The following is a 16,774-nucleotide window of genomic DNA, read 5'->3' as shown; positions in this document are numbered from 1 at the left end:
GGGGGGCTTTTTTTTCTCATGGAGATTTAGGAAGTGGCCCTGACCGGGTGACCAATGCGCACAAGTGCATTGTTATTATAATAGGTTGAGAGTTGGGTAAAATTCCTGATGCGTGTTTGAGAGTCGCTCCCTCTTCAACTTTAGTGTGTTGAAGTAGTTTTAAGCACTGGTGCGACATAAAGAAGACATGAACAGTAGTTTTTTAACTAAGACTTCAAGGTCACAATTTGAGAAAATGTCACACACCTCCAAAAAGCTGCAGCTCTTCTGTAAATGTAATTTAAAAATGTAAGTTATATCTTCATCCAAATAACTTTTCAGCCAACCACACGAATGTTACAGCTCAATAAATCAAAATCATCAGTTCCTTTTTACTTTTGTTAATCAATATGATCGTGTTCTTCATGGTGAGACTGTTGAAGGGTCATTACACAGTAACTCTTTTAGCACAGCATGTTATCTGTGAAAAAAAATAAGCATGGCTTCCTCTAGACATGTACTAGACAATATAGTCGTGAAAAATATTAAATAACCTACGTATAATATTTTCTGCTTTCTTTTTATCACTTTTATTTTGACTTTAGTGTATTGCATGATGGTAGATACTGTTTAATGTCTCACTTGTATTGGGGGTGTTTGAGCCTTTATGTTCCCTGTATTCTAATCTCCTTTGTTTTTTACCCACAACAAGATGACAACAAAAGAAAGCTTTTCAAAATCAAAAATGTAATCTCTTCTAGGAAACATAAAGAAATCAAATGTGTGTGATTAACTCCACTGTGACTGTCATTAGGAGAATATACAGGATGGTGATTGTGCAAAACAATGGCGAGTGGAGAACAGGTTCACACCTGCAGGTTCATCTTGTATAATGTCGCCCCCTTGTGGATCAATAACTGCAGGACAACCAATGCACAACTACATATTGTATTTTTATCAAGTATATAATGAGTCTGGAGGGAATATTTAGGTAAACAGGCCAATGAAAAACAAGTAATCACACCACTCATTAGGTTTATTCACTCCTTGATATGTGTTCAAGTATTTACAGTTTGTACTAAAGGAAGAACTCGTATTTCACGACATCCATGCGATCTGAAGAGAAAAGGCACTCAAAATGTTCTTGTACTACATATATTATAATAATAATAATAATCTTTCCTACATTTAAAACAATGGAATCAATATGCATGACAGTATAAAGAAGCTGACTTTCAAAAAATGTTTTACTTGTTAGAACAATTTAATTAAATCAAAATGTGACTGACGTGTAAAACAGATCAAATAACTAATAGCATCGTATTAGTTTTTTTTTTATCATATTTGGTTGCAACTGTCGTTACAAGGTAGTGACAATAATTGATCCCGTCTACCAGTGACTTGCTTTTGAACATAATAAAAACAACACAGAAAGGGTCCACAGTGACGACTCTGTACTCTGTTTCTACTTTAGTGCTAAAGTATTAACTTCATTTATCAATTATCAAACAAAAGGAAAAAGCATTTTACTTTTTGACGATGATTCAAAGATGTGCTGTAGGTTTCCAGTTGGCGCAGAGGCCAGGAAGGAAACGACATGAGCAGCTTCAGAGATGATAAGAAACACGACAAAAATATGAAGTTTGAATCCCATTACGCTGAACAAACAAGAGAATATCAGAGACACTTTCATTCACAGATAACAGGACCAAAGAATATCTTGACCCACAGAGTAACCCTCAGATAGAATCTCCCTGGTTCCCCCACAGGCCTCCTATACTTACAGTAAAGAAAACAACAGTAAAGGCTCAGACTGCAGACAAAACTCTCCAGATTGGTGGATTGTTTGTTATCTACTGAAACATTACAGCAGCTGAATACTCAGTGATCTACTAGCAGAGAGAGAGACTGGAACTTGCTGTGGTGGAGATCTATTTTAATGTGGATAAGGATACCGTTACCAAGTAAACCATCTTATTTGACTTTATTTTATTTGACTAATTACATCTAGGGTGCGTTTCAATATCCGTACTCCTGTACAATTTACACCAGGACGTCCTGCATCATGTTGTACGCAAGGCATCGTGCTGTTCTGGCTATTCTCACGCACAATCCTGCGGGAGATACGTCTCATCGACGGACCCTCTGAGACCCTCAGCCTGATGACAGCTCATTCAGGACTGCGCCGGATACATGAGCAAGAGGGTGAAAGTCGAAGTTGCGATGTTATGACGCAGTAGTTTGTCCCTATTGTATTCGTACTGCATACAACAGTACGTACTCTGTAAAGGCAGCTGCAGAAAGTACTAAAAGTACAAATAAAATGTAATGCGATTTGGAACTCAACCCACCAGTATCTGCTCTGAAACACACTTTGGCTTGGAAGAAGATGGTTTATCTGAGCAGCTGGAACATAACCTCTTAGTATCTAAACACACAATACTGCAAGTGGTAGAGAAACCCCTTTCATCCTTTTCTTATCAATACTGCACTCTTTAATATGTTCTCCGGGACGGATGTTGCAGAGCCCTTTCTAAGAGCCGGTTTATCTTCATGAACAATGTGCTCTACCTAATGTACCGGACAGATCTCATTTCTAACACGTCATCTCAGCTCGCTGGTTCAGGAGTCTGCTGCTCCTTGTTCTGCGCTGCCAACCGCTCTCTGCCCTGCTGGAGTGTGTATTCACTAGGACCCAGATGGAGGATCTTCCCACTACCCAGACACTCCTCTCCTTTGTAGAGCACAGCAAACTGGGGAAAGAATGAAAAAACTATTATAACTGGTGTAACAGCATAGGCCTATGTGTTCTGTAACACAGGTGTGTGAGCCGTTACCTGCCCAGGTGTCAGAGCTCTGACCGGCCGCGAGAGCGAGACCCACACAGAGCCGTTCATGTTCAGTGTCACTGTACAGGGAACTGGAAAGCACAAGCAAGGGGGATTTTTGGCTCAGTAAATAACTTCTCATTCATCAAAGTACAGACACCAACAACACAAAACTCACTGAGTGGCATCTGGTGGTGGAAGCGAAAATGACACTCCATCATCTTGGTCTTGACCAGCTCAGGCGGCGGGTCAACTGTGACCCAGTGGAAGCGGTCTGTCCCCACCGTGTCTCGGAAAAGAGCCGGGTGATTGGTAGTAGGAGCCTGATGAATTCGGGGGATAAAGTAACAGCAAACACTGGCTGTCAGTGTTGCACACTTGACTTCACTTTAAAAAGTGAGCAAAATAAAAGTAAATCCTAAATGTTATCAAGAGAAACACAATTATATTTCATGAATGCAGCATTAAATGGTGCTCGGACAAATGTGCTAGGAACAAAACAACAAGATTTCCTTACCACAAACACGTCTCCAGTAGTAACGTCTTTGTCCACCACAAACAAGGGGTCTTTCTGCCCTCCAATTCTCGCCCTCTGGCCCAGCGTCAGAGTGAACCAGCCTGGAAGGACAGAGAGAAGGGACAGGAAGTGCACTATGAGTTGTTTCAAGTGTCAGTAGTTTCAAACACACATTTAGAGGATTAACACAAGGATCTGTACGCACAACAGTTCTCCGTTTACAGTTTGAGGACCACAAACAAACCTTTGTGTGTTCCCTTGACAGTCCCGTCCTCAATGGAGACAAAGTTTCCTGGTTTAGGTTCCAAATACTGTAAACAGAAATAAAAAGAAGGAAAGAAAAGCAGTTATAAGTTTACATGCGTCTCTTCATAAATGCAAGCTTGAGTGCTCTGTTCCAAATCCAAGAGACAACAAGGCAAATGTGCCAAATGTTAATGCGGAACAAATACTTGAAGTTTTTATTCTTACCTCCAAAATAAAGTTTTCAAAGTTTCTCTCCCCAATGAAGCAGATGCCCATGCTCTGGAAAGACATCACGTGTACCGTTAGCTCACGATCCAAACACATTTATGCTCCCCTGATGTAACATAAACATTCATTAAATGTCTGTCTGTATGTGTGTGTGTGTGTGTGTGTGTGTGTGTGTGTGTGTGTGTGTGTGTGGTTACCTCTTTCTTCTGCAGCACATGGTGAAACCCTGCCTCAGCAGCAATCTTTTTGACAAAGCCTTTGGTGAGTCCGGCCAGCGGGAACATGGTTTGTCGCAAGGCATCCTGGGAGATCTGACTGAGGAAAAAAGTTTGGTCTTTGAGAAGATCTGCGCATTTGTACAACCTCACGGCTGGGCAGAGGGAAGAGAAGAAAAAGATTGTTAGAGGGTCTGACCTCAAAGCTGTTCTGGTAAGATTTTACTGTAGAAACAAAGAGCGAGCAGCGTGAAATAGAGATCAGAAGCACGAAATAAACTTAAACATTTAGGTTTAAAAGAGGTGAACCATGAAACTGGGGTACAAGAGTCAAAGTCTTACGATTTCTAATCTCAAAACGATCTCTGAAGAGAGTCATCAGCGGCGCTGTGGGCTGTTGGAAAACTTCTTCATCTTCCTGCGACGTCCTGGCGTAGTGGCCCGTTGCCATGGCATCAGCACCTTAATTAACAACAGCACAAGGCACATTAAACGTCATTCTTATTGTGTTGGACATTAAAACCAGTTTAATTCAAACCTCATTGTCTCAAATTACCACCCACTGCTTTCCAGTCCAAAAACATAAACAAGTTAAACAGTTGTTAAGCTGCTTAGGAGTTTATGGTTTATGTCTGATCACATTATGATTTAGAGCTGAAACGACAAGTTAATTGGTCGATTGGCAGCTATTCTGATAGCAGAAATAGTGAAACAATTCCAATATTCTGATTCATTAAAATGAGAAGAAGTTCTGCTTTTATTCGTCATATATATATATATATATATATATATATATATATATATATATATATATATATATATATATATATATAACATTGTAAACTAGTTTCATAGACCAAACAATTATCGATTATGAATGAAAAATGTATCAGCAGATTCATTAATAAGGAACATAATCAGTCGTTGCAGCCCTATTGGGATTACATACCCAGAGTGTTGATAGCATACTTGTGGAAATGGTTGAATTTGATGTGCTTGTTGCAAAGTATATCAGGGTTGGGCGTCCTCCCCTTCTCATATTCCTTTAATAGTTTACTGAAAGTGGGAAAAGACAGACGTGAGGTTCACATTACAGAATTATTGAAAGTGTTTATGATTTATGCAATACAGCTACACATACCTGAACACTTCATGCCAGTACTCTTTGACATAAGTTACTTGATGGAAGGGGATGTCCAGGCTCTGACACACTCTGTAGGCGTCCTCACAGTCCTTCTCTGTCGTGCACACCCCCGTCTCATCCAGAGAGTCCCAGTTCTTCATAAACACTCCTGTTACACTGTAACCTTCACATAAAAGAGAGATACTTTTTTGTATTTAAGTAGAGCTGTTTCAAATAGTTAGCTAACTATTTAAGTCAGTTCAGGTGTGTTTCTGTGTGTATTTGTTTGGTTTTCCTCACCTCTTCTCTTTAGTAACAATGCCGCGACAGAGCTGTCAACGCCGCCGGACATGGCGCACACGATGTGTCTAATAAAACCCATGTTCTGTACTTACAGTCCTTTTTTGTTAGTATTTTCTTATGTAACTAAGAAAAGTCCCTAATGCCACTTGCAAGGGCAGCCATCTTCGCGGTCCGTTTAATAATAACGTCCGACTGGAAACACGCTTCAAACAGGAACAATTGTGTTGGTGGGAGGCGCAAAAAACGTAACACCGTAAAAATCACGGAGCTGTCACTTTTAAAAGTAACAGAAAAATCCAAACACATAATAAGGTGAGTGGGGAACAAGCCTAATGAACGAAACATATCGTTTTAGTTTACTTAACAAACTCTTTTGTAAAAAAGAAAAAATGTTTTGAATACTTGCATTAGCTCTCCCTCGCGCTGGACGCCGTAACGTAGCATAGAGCAGCTAAAACCTAAAAATAGTAGCTAATTATATAACTTTTTACATTATTCGAATTTTGTAAAGAAGATGAATGAGTCAAGACATTTTCTAAGGGCAGATGTAAAATCCTAAAACATATATATTAAAACAAATGATAGTACTTATTATTACAGTATTTACAATATTATTATTATACTAATATGATAAAGACCATATATTTATGAAATGCATATGTTTGTGGCTCCACAATACAAATGTTTTCCTGATATTAAATTGTGTGTTTCTGACACAGATGTCTGCAGACGCCGTCACCCTGGATCTGCTGAAAGAAGCCAGGGAGACTGTCAGAGGCAGCCCCCTGGGTGTCATCAACACTCCCATGATCCCCTGGTGCCAGACAACCCTGCCACTCGACATCAACTGCAACATCCACATAAAACTGGAGAACATGCAGAGAACTGGTTGGACAAAAAACTATTTACAATAGAACACACCCACATTCTCAGCTCATTACTTAAGATTTGTCTTGCTTGTAATCGACAGGCTCGTTCAAGATCAGAGGAGTGGCCAATCAGTTTGCCAGGAGACCGAAGGGTGGTCATTTTGTCACCATGTCTGCTGGGAACTATGGGAAGTCTTTTGCGTACGCCTCGAAACACTACGGGTCAAAGGGCAAGGTGGTGATGCCAGAAACAGCCCCTGTGTCCAGATCCATCCTCATACAGGTTAGAGGCTATCTGCTAACTAACGCAGGTTACAAAATCTCAACGCCATCACATGAAGGCATGAAGTGACATCATGTCAGTTAATGCCGTTATTGATGGATTTTTCTTTTCTGCATTCATTTTAAAAAGACAATTTCTTCGGTTGCAGTTCTGCTCTGTAATGAAAGTAACTCTCGTCCTCAGAGTTTCAGGGTGGAGGTGGAGCGAGTTCCCACCTCCTGTCTGATGAAAGTGGTGAACCGCTGTGTTCAGGAGGACAACATGACCTTCCTGCACTCCTATGATGATCTGGATCTAATAGCGGGTCATGCCAGGTACACTCAAGGGCCAACAGTGGAGTTTGGATTATTCAAACTTCCATCTATTTAAGTCTAAACTCTTATGTGTGTGTCCAGTCTCGGTATGGAGGTGCTGGAGGTGATGCCCGAGCCTGATGTGGTGGTGGTGTGCTGTGGTGGAGGGGGGCTGCTGGCCGGTGTAGCCGCTGCAATCAAACTGTCAGGCTGCGATAAGACCAGAATCTACGGTGTGGAACCAGAAGGAGGTAAAACTAACACAAGAGGAGTAAAAGCATCACCTGCAGTATCAGCTTCACACTACGTATCCTAGCAGTTCAGTGAACTCTTGTTGTGTTTCTGTTTAAACTCAGCCTGCACCATGTACACAAGTTTCATTGAGAAGAAGCCAGTGGGCATGGAAACCAAGAGCATCGCCTCAGGACTTGCACCACCTTCTGCAGGTATCATGCAAGTTGTTCTCTCAATGGCTTTATTAGGCATGTGGTCGTCAGGTCTTTACTCTGTGGGTGACTAATGAATGCAAGACTAATAATTTTAGGGTGAAGAATTTCTTATTGTTGTAATTTTTGTATCTCTCTCCTTTTTCTTTGACTCCCAGGCACACTGCCCTTCGAATTGTGTCAGCGTTATGTGGAGGGGATTGTCCTTATAAACGATGAAGAGATCAAGGCAGCGGTGTCCACCCTCTACAGGTCCGGACTCGTGGTGGAGCCGTCGGGCTCCGCTGCGTTCGCTGCCATCGTTAACAACAAGATACCCGAGCTGGAGGGGAAGAACGTGGTGTGCATCCTCAGTGGAGGGAACATCGGAATAGACGAGCTCGCCAACTTCCCCGGCTGACAAATGTTCACTACCATGATGTGACTTTTCTTAGTGGAAAGCTGCTTTCACATGATCAGCTGTAAAAATCGCTCTGCGCTGGCTGTGCCGTTGTTTTCCTGTGGAGAGAGCAGTGCTACCCTTACAGTGAGTTAGGCTTATCTGGAGAAACAAAATAATTGCAGTGCCAGTTTGTGTGTAAATGTAAAAATACTAACAATATGAGACAGTGAGTTTTTAGTTTATCTATTGACCATAAATTAACCAAACTCTCCTGATAAACATGTCACATGCCACAATCTTTATAGTAGATCAAAATTACATTTAATTTAAATGTAATTTAGTTTATATCAATCTGTTTTAATAAACACCTCAGTCTCATTTCATCGAGCGTTTGCGAATGTTGTTTTGCGCCCTCAGAAAATCTAAGATTGAAAATGAATAAAAAGCTCCATCCAAATGTTTGAGACAACCAGCACATTTCATATCCGTGTCTTCTCAGGCCGACAGGGTTTCAATGAATCTTTCATGTCAATGTGGTGGATGCAAATGCATTTCTAAACTAAAATGAAAGCAGGAGAAAAGTCCATGAAGAAATATGTGAAAAATAAGATTTTATTTTCAACTGGGAAAATGTGACACAATGTTTTGCGTCTTTACAATTGTGGTGGATTAAGTATCAACAGCAAGAAAGTCCAGTTCTGCTCATTTTTCCTTTCACACCTATATGACGTCCTTGATGGCCATCCTGCATACCACTGCGTCCAGCAGAGTCCCACACTTCTCCTCCTCCTGAGTGACTTTAAACAGCTGAAACAAAAGGCAACAAGGTGTAAGATCAAAAGAAATATTACTGGGGCGTCCCGGTAGCTCAACCGGTAGCACAGGCGTCCAATATACAAAGGCTTAGTCCTTGGTTCGAGTCCAACCTGTGGCATTTGCTGTATGTCGTTCCCTCTCTCTCTCCCCCCCCTTTCACAATCTGCACTGTTCTATCATAAAGGCATGAAAAGCCCAAAAAATCTAACTTTAAAAAAAAGAAATATTACTGAAATACATTTAGCGAGTATTGCAATAGGTGTCAGTCCTTTCAAAAATAAGCAGGAAACACATTTTGTAATGAAGCTGACAAAATACAACTTATCACTTTCTCTTAAAACGTCCAGCTAATAGTCACCGTTGAGATAATGAACACTATATATAGTATACAGCATGTGTGTGTCCTACAATAGATTACTTGTCTCAACACAAACATAGCAAGTTCATATTACTTGGAATGAGTCACATAAAATTAAAGCAGAGATGGAGAACCTTTCTGATTTTTCCATGGTCTGTCAGCGAGGAAACCTCTTCCACTGGAACTTGCCGTCCGCTCACCCTGGCTGTGATGTCTGACAAAAGCAGTGACTCATCTTTGTTGTGAACCAGGACCACCAGCACAGAGTCATCACCATCAGAGCACCCAAACCTTTTGAACGCCTCTGAGATCTGTATGAGAGAAGACATAAATATATGATACATTTTTCCTGACTTGTATTGTTTTGTTGCACTTATTGTAATAGTTAGTTAAGAGAGCAATACTATAAACATCAAATATTCCTTCACGCCTAAAGTGATCAAGGTGTGTTGCCATTTTAAACTAAATAAAAAGCATTTTCAGAAGGAAATGAATAACGATATAAAAAATAGGTTAGGTTTTGGTTACTTACATTATTAGTAGGTAACAGGTTGAAGATTATTTCTGAGTTTAAACTTCTTGTCTTCATTTTCCCAACTTTGTGTAAATTAACAGCCTTGTTGGCAGCTACCAGCACTTGGAAAGGATGCACCAGCTGTAAATGAAAAAGACAGTGTGATGATGAATGAGGTGCCAGTTTTTCCATTTGGTACAAAATATAGTTCTGTTCGGAAAGTAATGCTATAGTTAGCTAAGGCATATACATAAGAACATGCACATTCACATACAAGTTTGATACAACGTGTCAATTAAAAATAAATCGGTAAACTTTGCTAATGCATAATGAAAATATCTCACCATCGTTGGGTTGATCAAGGCACCATTTATTTTACCCTCCACCGCACACTGTCTCAACTCTGCAGCATTTCTGACATCCTTGAAAAGCATTTGAGTCACTGCGAGGTCGGGGAAAAGCTCTAGCTCGTGAGTTAAATGCATGCTGAGAAATTGCTTCACGAACTATGAAGAAAATGACAGTTTATCGAGCTTCACGTGAACGTCTGTTCCTCAGTCTACGATCTAAACACGAGGGGGAACCATAATACGGTGACACCGCTTTGGGAGGAACGTTCCTCTTTAGGAGAAACACTTCCACAAAAGAAAGACAACGATATTTTTAAGCAGTGATATTTTAAGTGTATCATATATAATTATGGTGATTAGTTTTCCCGCTACTATTTCTATAGAAGTGTGACGCTAAAGTATTTAGCTCAGCCAGGAACTAATATATATACAAGAGGTACCGTACCGAGCATGTTTGTTTAGCGGACCGCCAGCTGTCAAACATCTAAACTCTTCCCGTTTATCAACATTGGTCCCAGTTCATTGCTCTCCCTCGGATTTGAGATTGTAGAGTGTTTTTTAAACGCGAATCTGGTAGTTATGCAGTATAAACAACATTATTACAGCTAACTTTGGACTGCATTCATTTTTACATCGGATTTCGTCATCAAACATGGAGAAATTTGAAGGCTACATCTTCACTGCTCTTTGCAGCACCAACTTTTTGATATCCTGCCTGCTGTTCTCCAGAGTCACTCGGGAGCAAAGGGAGCCCTACATGGACGAGATATTTCATATTCCACAAGCGCAGAAATACTGCTATGGCAAATTCAACGAGGTAAAGTTGCTTCCTGAAAGTCGCGGAAGCCACGAAAGGGAGGCTCTCATTGTTGTGTAGCGGATTAGGGTTAGCTAACAGCGGAGCTTTTGTCATTTAACATGATGTGGCAGCTTGTAAAGCTTTTAATCTCAATGTCAGACATATAGAATTGCATCAGTGGGCCCAGTAATTTGCATGTAGGCCAATTTCCTCGAGCACAATTCATACTGCAGGAAAGTGGAGATTAAAGGATCATCATCGTCGTTTTTATTTCTCATAATTAAAGTAAATTTACCTCAAAACATGTTAACATTTTATTACTGAGCAAAGCATACTATATGTTTTTGTTTTCCACCACTAAAGTATGGTTTGAAATTATGAATGCATGCAAACCTAACATCGTATCATGTACAATTGGTGGAATGCCCCTTTTAACGTGGTTTTGATCCTTCTTCAGTGGGACCCAATGATCACCACTCTCCCAGGACTTTACCTAGTCTCTGTGGGAGTCATCAAGCCGGTGGTGTGGCTCGCTGATCTGACAGGCCAGGTGGTGTGTTCCACGGCCATGCTGCGCTTCATCAACCTGCTGTTCAACTGCGGCATCCTTTACCTGCTCTATCTGCTCATCTGCAAACTGCACCTCAGGGAGAAGGTATACAGACGATGAAGATAATCATGTGCGAGTGATCTTGTGCGTAAGTTTGTTGTTTTCTGATATCACGTTTCCTCTCTTCCAGACACGAACGACCTCCCGCCGAGTCCTCTCAGCGCTGTCTTTGTCCACCTTCCCTGTGCTCTACTTCTTCAACTTCCTCTACTACACCGACGCCGGATCTACTTTCTTCACCCTCTTCACCTACCTAATGACGCTCTACGGCTGCCACAAGGCTTCGGCGCTCCTCGGTGTCTGCTCTGTACTCTTCCGCCAGACCAACATCATCTGGGTGGCTTTCTGCGCAGGCACGTTGGTGGCTGCCAAAATGGACGAGGCGTGGAGGGTGGAGCATACGAAAAAGAGGGATGAGAAGTCTCCTCCGTCCCAGGTCCCTCTGTCATTCACTGGAGCTAAGAAAGTGATGCTTTTCACGCTGGAGTTCCTCACCTCGCCCAGTCATGTGAAGGCGGTTCTGCTGGTGGCCTGGCCTTATGCGTTGGTCGGCGTGGGCTTCCTGGCGTTCATGGTGCTGAATGACGGCATAGTGGTGGGTGACAGGACGAGCCACGAGGCCTGCCTCAACTTCCCCCAACTCTTCTATTTCTTCTCATTCGCCCTCTTCTTCTCCCTCCCCGTCTCACTTTGTTACTATCGCGCTGTCCGCTTCCTCCAGGCTTTAAAAAAACAGCCTCTGTTCTTCCTGTTCGTCACGTGCATCTTCTTGCTCCTGGTGTGGAAGTTCACCTCCGTCCACAAGTACCTGCTGGCAGATAACCGCCATTTCCCCTTCTACGTGTGGAAAAGGCTTTTCCAGAGGCACGAGCTGGTACGCTTTCTACTCGTCCCCGTGTACGTGTTTGCAGGGTGGAATTTCCTGGACTCCTTCAAGTCGCGCTCACTGTTCTGGAGTCTGGCGTTCTTGGCGTGCCTCCTGGCTGCAACAGTACCGCAGAAGCTGCTAGAGTTCAGATACTTCATTGTTCCCTACCTGATGTATCGCCTGCACATGCCTCTCCCCTCTCTCCCTAGACTCATTGTGGAGTTTCTCCTGTACACGGCGGTCAACGCTGCCACACTCTACATCTTCATCAGTAAGACCTTCCACTGGCCGGACAGCACAGCCACACAGAGGTTCATGTGGTGAACAAAAGAGACTGATGTCAGGAGTTCCTGTACTCAAACATGATGTCGGTATCAATAGATTCTCCAGAGAAACACAGTATATGTGACATCTCAGAAATCAGAGGAAATCTTATGTTACACCCAGTAAAAGGCTCATATTCTCACCATATTTGTAAAGTGTAACCACATGGTGTTAAGGTATCGCATTATCTTACACTGAGAAGAAATATTGCTAGTTTTAACGTGACAGGTGGCATTGAAAAAACATTTAATCTGAGCTTTTTAGGGTCGAGTTATGCTGGATTTTGTTTTGAGTGGCAAACCCTGAAGCAGGGCTGTCACCGACTCACACTTACATGATAATGACCAAAAGTATTTAAAGAGAATTGTTTTGAAAGAGTTTTGGCTTTGACAATACAGTGGTGGTATCTGTGTTGTAAAATCTGGTCTGAATTATAATGTCTGAGAATCAAGTGTATAAAGTTTTTCTGCAGGTTTCTGGGGAGTGACGAGGCTGGGTGTGGTTTTCTTACGCCTATATGTGTTTTTTACTTTAATTGTAAATACTGTATGTAGTTCTATGAATAGATAGTTGATGAACTTGTTGACATGATTTGTAAATATGATTTAAAGAGACCAAAAATACTAGCCATATTGTAAAGTTTAGAATTTTTATTGTGTGGGATGTTTTTCTAATGATTGAGCTTTTTGCTTTCTGCCAGTGAAGAACACTGATGGACACATTTGACCCACAAACAACTTGCAATACAATGCAACGATAATTATGGAACTAAATTGAAGATATAAATGTTTTGAAATTTTTACCTTGATTTTACTTTGACCAAGCCATAAAGATTTGAAGTGATTCAGAATGGAGATGATTTTGTTAGTTTTTTGTACTTTGTAGTTTAATTGTTTCTGTTGGTTCTTCTCACTGTTCTTTAACCGTGAAGGTTTGTCCGACCTGCTCTCCTGTTCATACAATCTTGTGTTTACCTTTGAATAAAATGACTCATGCGATATGAAGTGTCAAGTTTATTTATCCAGCGCTTTTGGCAAATATATGTACAACAAACGTCTTTTGAAAAGAAGGGAAAGTGTTTCACAAACTCCAATGTGCTATAATACAACAGAGCGGCCTCCAGGGGGCGCTATAAGACAAAGCTGGATATAAGAACAAGCAGCACAATGATTGCTCTCAGTCTAACACGCGTGACTTGGAGATTGTAATTACATGGAGCGGTGTGGGGTCGGCTCACAGGAGAGACTTTAATAAAGTCAAACTGGGATGATTATACAAATGAAGATAACACTGTTCAGACAGATGCCATTAAGAATGTGCTGTGTTCAGGGCGACAACATCGTGCAATATATCGCAGTTTGTACATTGTTTTGTATTCTGTCTTTTTGCTAAACCTGCCTGACTTTCACAGTCTCATTGATTTTTACTTTTACTCTTCTCACCGCTTTGTTCTGGCGTTTAAAAAAGAAATGACGGCCCGAGAAAGAGGTGCTTCCGCCATTTATACATTTCTGTTCTGACACGATAACTTTGCCCTCGCAGAATATCTGATTAGTCACTGATTGCATTTTGAGGAAAACTGGCAAAATTGTGTGTGTGTGTGTGTGTGTGTGTGTGTGTGTGTGTCACTGTTTACAAAAAGTGACAAAATGCCACTGATTGGCCCTGAGGGTAAAGAAGTTCTTTAACAACAATCATTTTGAGGATTCAGAAAACATATTTGAGGAGTAAACAGTCTCATACTCAAACTGGAAACATAATGAGCTTTTTGAGTCACACATAGTGTCAAGGTATTTTTTTAAAGTAGTGTGTCGGTTCTGTGTTTTATTAAAAGCAGGTTAATTCTACATTCATGTCATATCTGCGTACGATTCTTCCCGATTCGTAAATAGCAATTAGGTCAACAAGTCGTAGCTACACCAGGAAACTGACTTCTCCCATGTCGAGGACCCTCGCGGCTGCAAGGACAGGGAAACTACAAATTAGGCTTAATGTGGCTTTTGTTGAGCACTTTCTTACATTTGTTGTGTGCATATTTAATAGTTTTGTCATTAATAAACATAATAGATGTGCAGCACAAATTACAAGTCAAATTGAAGGAACAGAACCGCATTATTTTTTAATGATGACATGTTTTCTGTTTCTTTGTCCTTCCTCTCCTTTACACCGCGTCTTTGTGTGTGTGCACACCCACGGGCAAACTTTTCTCCCAGACTTTATCTTGTGCATCAGAGGGTCTGAGCAGTTATTTAGAAAAAAGAGTGTAAAAAAATGTGTTTTTGAACCCAAGGTGAGGTGAGTTTTGTTCCTTAATCATTCCCTGAGTTTACAAAAAAGTTGCTTGAGGAGGGGGAAGAGGAGGAGGAGGAAGAGGGGGGGGAGAAGGAGGAGGGAAAGAAAACATGGATTCCCAGGTGTGATATGACAGCACAGTAACATTGAATATAATTAGCGAGTTGCAGTTCAGTTGTTTATTTTGTAATATAATCTTCACACTCGTGTCAGAGAGTAGTAGCTGAGAGCTGCAGTTCGTAGCAAACATTAATAAAACAAGAATAGTGAATTTGGTGGGGATTATATTCAATCACGGATTAATACTCATTTGACATAGACCATAATAAAATCATTGAATATCACCAGACTTATCCTTTAAAGCAGTTCAGTTCACTTTCACACTCTTTTGCTTTGCACTCACTGCTCTCACACAGCCGGAGACGATCACTCAGGTGTAAAAAAGTGAAACGCATTGGAACAGATGCTGCGCACGAAGCGATCCGATACCTCAGGTTGTGTGAACCACTGAGGATTACTTCCCCTTCAATCTCTCTCAGTTTATTAGAGTTGCTGGCTGGAGATGCAAAACTGCGCCTTTAACTGTCAGTGTCATTATTCCAAAAGCAAGGCACATGCCACTGCTGATCATTATTATCGCTCCACCGTAGCGGGTGGTAACAACAGAGACCTTTTATTTCCCACTCTGCCTCCTCTGCTGGGAGCACAGGGGTCCTGGGTGTTAGAGCTCAGAATAAATGTCTCCTTTATAAGGACTTTTGATCTTCCTCTTTACACTTGTATTTAGCTGGTGAGTGTAGTCATGTGGTTGCAGCACTGCAAAAAAACCTTCCTCTATACAAGCAAATTATTGTGTAAAATAGAGAAATGTGCAACACATTATTTTGCTAATGGGCCTAAGCAAAAATGACTGGAGAAGATTTCATGTTAGCAAAGAACACTAAACTCCGTTTCAGCTGGTCCCCTGTAATGGCGTCACTTCCCCTCTGCGAGAAGCCGTCATAAATTTACTTTGTATTCAGTTTTAAACTACATTTTCACAAAACACTTTTTAGATCCTGGTGGTTTTTAACTATTTATTTTAAGTGGATGAAGCTTAACAGCGTCAGAGAAACTCTGATTTCTGACATGAAACGACTTCAGTGTTTTAATCACCAGGTCCATTAGTTTTGAAGAGGAGAACTCTGCGGATAATTTGCCTTCCGGTAAAAACCTGCAATGACGGCAAAGGTGGTGAAGACAACAACTCCCATGATCCCAAGCTGCATCACCAAACTCCGTCTTCTGTTCACCCAGAAATATACACATTGTGCGTTTAAAGAAATTAATTCTCTCAGTTTCAATCTCTTCCCTGTTCCCTCGGTGAGGAACATATTCCCAACAAAGAATAATGACGTGTGTGTGAGTGTGTGGAGTAAGCTGAGTGCGGTGAGGTCATTGCTGTCTTCTAACTCCTCCGACACTCTTGACCCCGTCACTGTACATCAGTCTGCTTCCTACACACACACATGTATTCACAGCCACATGTAGAGAAACTCACACTGTCAGACTCTTATGTGTGTCTGGAGAGACAACAAACACAATGCAATTCTCACAAACACACACACACACACACACATAAAAACATACGAGGCAATGAGGCTCCTCGCACCACACGCATCTGTCTCACTGCATAATGCATTGCTAGCCGAGGTGGAAACACACTGCCGCACACTTACACACAGAAACGCTTAGCTGTGATGCATAATATATCAGAGCCAGGTTAGGGAGAACAAGTGTCCTCATGTACTGCTAATTGAGACAAAGGCAAGGTTTCTGCGAGTGTGTAATGCAGTGGTGGGCCTTCTCTGCTGGCCTAAACATCATCAGAATATACATTTAATTTTGATATATTTTTTCCACAAATATGTATTAAATGATTCCCCATAGTCTATTCTCTTCATTTCATAGCTTTCCTCTTGGTTGCGCTGCTTCCAGCCTCAGATCGAGATTTGGAGGTCTGGTCTTTATGTTAGAGCTTTTATCCAATCATATTTCAGCCATGATGTGTTGCCAGGGTCCACGAAATCTGCCCTGAGGCCTTCAGAATCAACAGTGCGGGCGCCTGTCGCTTAAAGTAAACGGAGACAAA

General features: G+C 41.4%; 4 protein-coding genes across 4 annotated transcripts; 2 read left to right on the top strand and 2 right to left on the bottom strand.

Moving 5' to 3' along the window:
- Positions 1-1,467: 1,467 nt before the first annotated feature.
- trmu (tRNA 5-methylaminomethyl-2-thiouridylate methyltransferase) lies at positions 1,468-5,667 on the bottom strand. Its single transcript, XM_029461955.1, has 11 exons — positions 5,437-5,667; positions 5,155-5,320; positions 4,963-5,069; positions 4,356-4,475; positions 3,996-4,168; positions 3,796-3,849; positions 3,569-3,635; positions 3,325-3,425; positions 2,986-3,130; positions 2,817-2,899; positions 1,468-2,732 (listed from the first exon to the last, which is right to left on the bottom strand). The coding sequence occupies exons 1-11, from the start codon at positions 5,516-5,518 to the stop codon at positions 2,589-2,591; spliced, it is 1,242 nt and encodes a 413-aa protein (XP_029317815.1). The 5' UTR covers positions 5,519-5,667; the 3' UTR covers positions 1,468-2,588.
- Positions 5,639-8,343, top strand: LOC115028283 (L-threonine dehydratase catabolic TdcB-like). Its single transcript, XM_029461956.1, has 7 exons — positions 5,639-5,751; positions 6,159-6,327; positions 6,410-6,591; positions 6,775-6,905; positions 6,987-7,135; positions 7,241-7,330; positions 7,489-8,343. The coding sequence occupies exons 2-7, from the start codon at positions 6,159-6,161 to the stop codon at positions 7,728-7,730; spliced, it is 963 nt and encodes a 320-aa protein (XP_029317816.1). The 5' UTR covers positions 5,639-5,751; the 3' UTR covers positions 7,731-8,343.
- tprkb (Tp53rk binding protein) lies at positions 8,295-10,047 on the bottom strand. The gene is made up of 4 exons (XM_029461957.1): positions 9,745-10,047; positions 9,419-9,541; positions 9,021-9,197; positions 8,295-8,519 (listed from the first exon to the last, which is right to left on the bottom strand). The coding sequence occupies exons 1-4, from the start codon at positions 9,883-9,885 to the stop codon at positions 8,433-8,435; spliced, it is 528 nt and encodes a 175-aa protein (XP_029317817.1). The 5' UTR covers positions 9,886-10,047; the 3' UTR covers positions 8,295-8,432.
- Positions 10,002-13,349, top strand: alg10 (ALG10 alpha-1,2-mannosyltransferase). Its single transcript, XM_029461954.1, has 3 exons — positions 10,002-10,567; positions 11,007-11,204; positions 11,290-13,349. Exons 1-3 carry the CDS (start codon positions 10,403-10,405, stop codon positions 12,349-12,351), a joined length of 1,425 nt encoding a protein of 474 aa, XP_029317814.1. The 5' UTR covers positions 10,002-10,402; the 3' UTR covers positions 12,352-13,349.
- The last annotated feature ends 3,425 nt before the right edge of the window (positions 13,350-16,774 follow it).

Source organism: Cottoperca gobio, chromosome 23 (assembly GCF_900634415.1).
Source record: "Cottoperca gobio chromosome 23, fCotGob3.1, whole genome shotgun sequence".
Lineage (NCBI taxonomy): Eukaryota > Metazoa > Chordata > Actinopteri > Perciformes > Bovichtidae > Cottoperca > Cottoperca gobio.
This window is presented reverse-complemented; position numbering and strand designations above follow the sequence as displayed.

Excerpts from the sequence above, each read along its gene's own strand:
- LOC115028283 (XM_029461956.1), top strand. The coding sequence starts at position 6,159 with ATGTCTGCAGACGCCGTCACCCTGGATCTGCTGAAAGAAGCCAGGGAG. Across the intron at positions 6,328-6,409 it reads GGAGAACATGCAGAGAACTG|GCTCGTTCAAGATCAGAGGA; the intron begins GTTGGACAAAAA and ends TGTAATCGACAG. Across the intron at positions 6,592-6,774 it reads CCAGATCCATCCTCATACAG|AGTTTCAGGGTGGAGGTGGA; the intron begins GTTAGAGGCTAT and ends TCTCGTCCTCAG.
- alg10 (XM_029461954.1), top strand. The coding sequence starts at position 10,403 with ATGGAGAAATTTGAAGGCTACATCTTCACTGCTCTTTGCAGCACCAAC. Across the intron at positions 10,568-11,006 it reads GCTATGGCAAATTCAACGAG|TGGGACCCAATGATCACCAC; the intron begins GTAAAGTTGCTT and ends ATCCTTCTTCAG. Across the intron at positions 11,205-11,289 it reads AACTGCACCTCAGGGAGAAG|ACACGAACGACCTCCCGCCG; the intron begins GTATACAGACGA and ends CCTCTCTTCCAG.
- trmu (XM_029461955.1), bottom strand. The coding sequence starts at position 5,518 with ATGGGTTTTATTAGACACATCGTGTGCGCCATGTCCGGCGGCGTTGAC. Across the intron at positions 5,321-5,436 it reads ATTGTTACTAAAGAGAAGAG|GTTACAGTGTAACAGGAGTG; the intron begins GTGAGGAAAACC and ends TTTTATGTGAAG. Across the intron at positions 3,426-3,568 it reads TGTCAAGGGAACACACAAAG|GCTGGTTCACTCTGACGCTG; the intron begins GTTTGTTTGTGG and ends CTGTCCTTCCAG.
- tprkb (XM_029461957.1), bottom strand. The coding sequence starts at position 9,885 with ATGCATTTAACTCACGAGCTAGAGCTTTTCCCCGACCTCGCAGTGACT. Across the intron at positions 9,198-9,418 it reads ACCTGTTACCTACTAATAAT|ATCTCAGAGGCGTTCAAAAG; the intron begins GTAAGTAACCAA and ends TCTCTCATACAG. Across the intron at positions 8,520-9,020 it reads ACCATGGAAAAATCAGAAAG|CTGTTTAAAGTCACTCAGGA; the intron begins GTTCTCCATCTC and ends CTTTTGTTTCAG.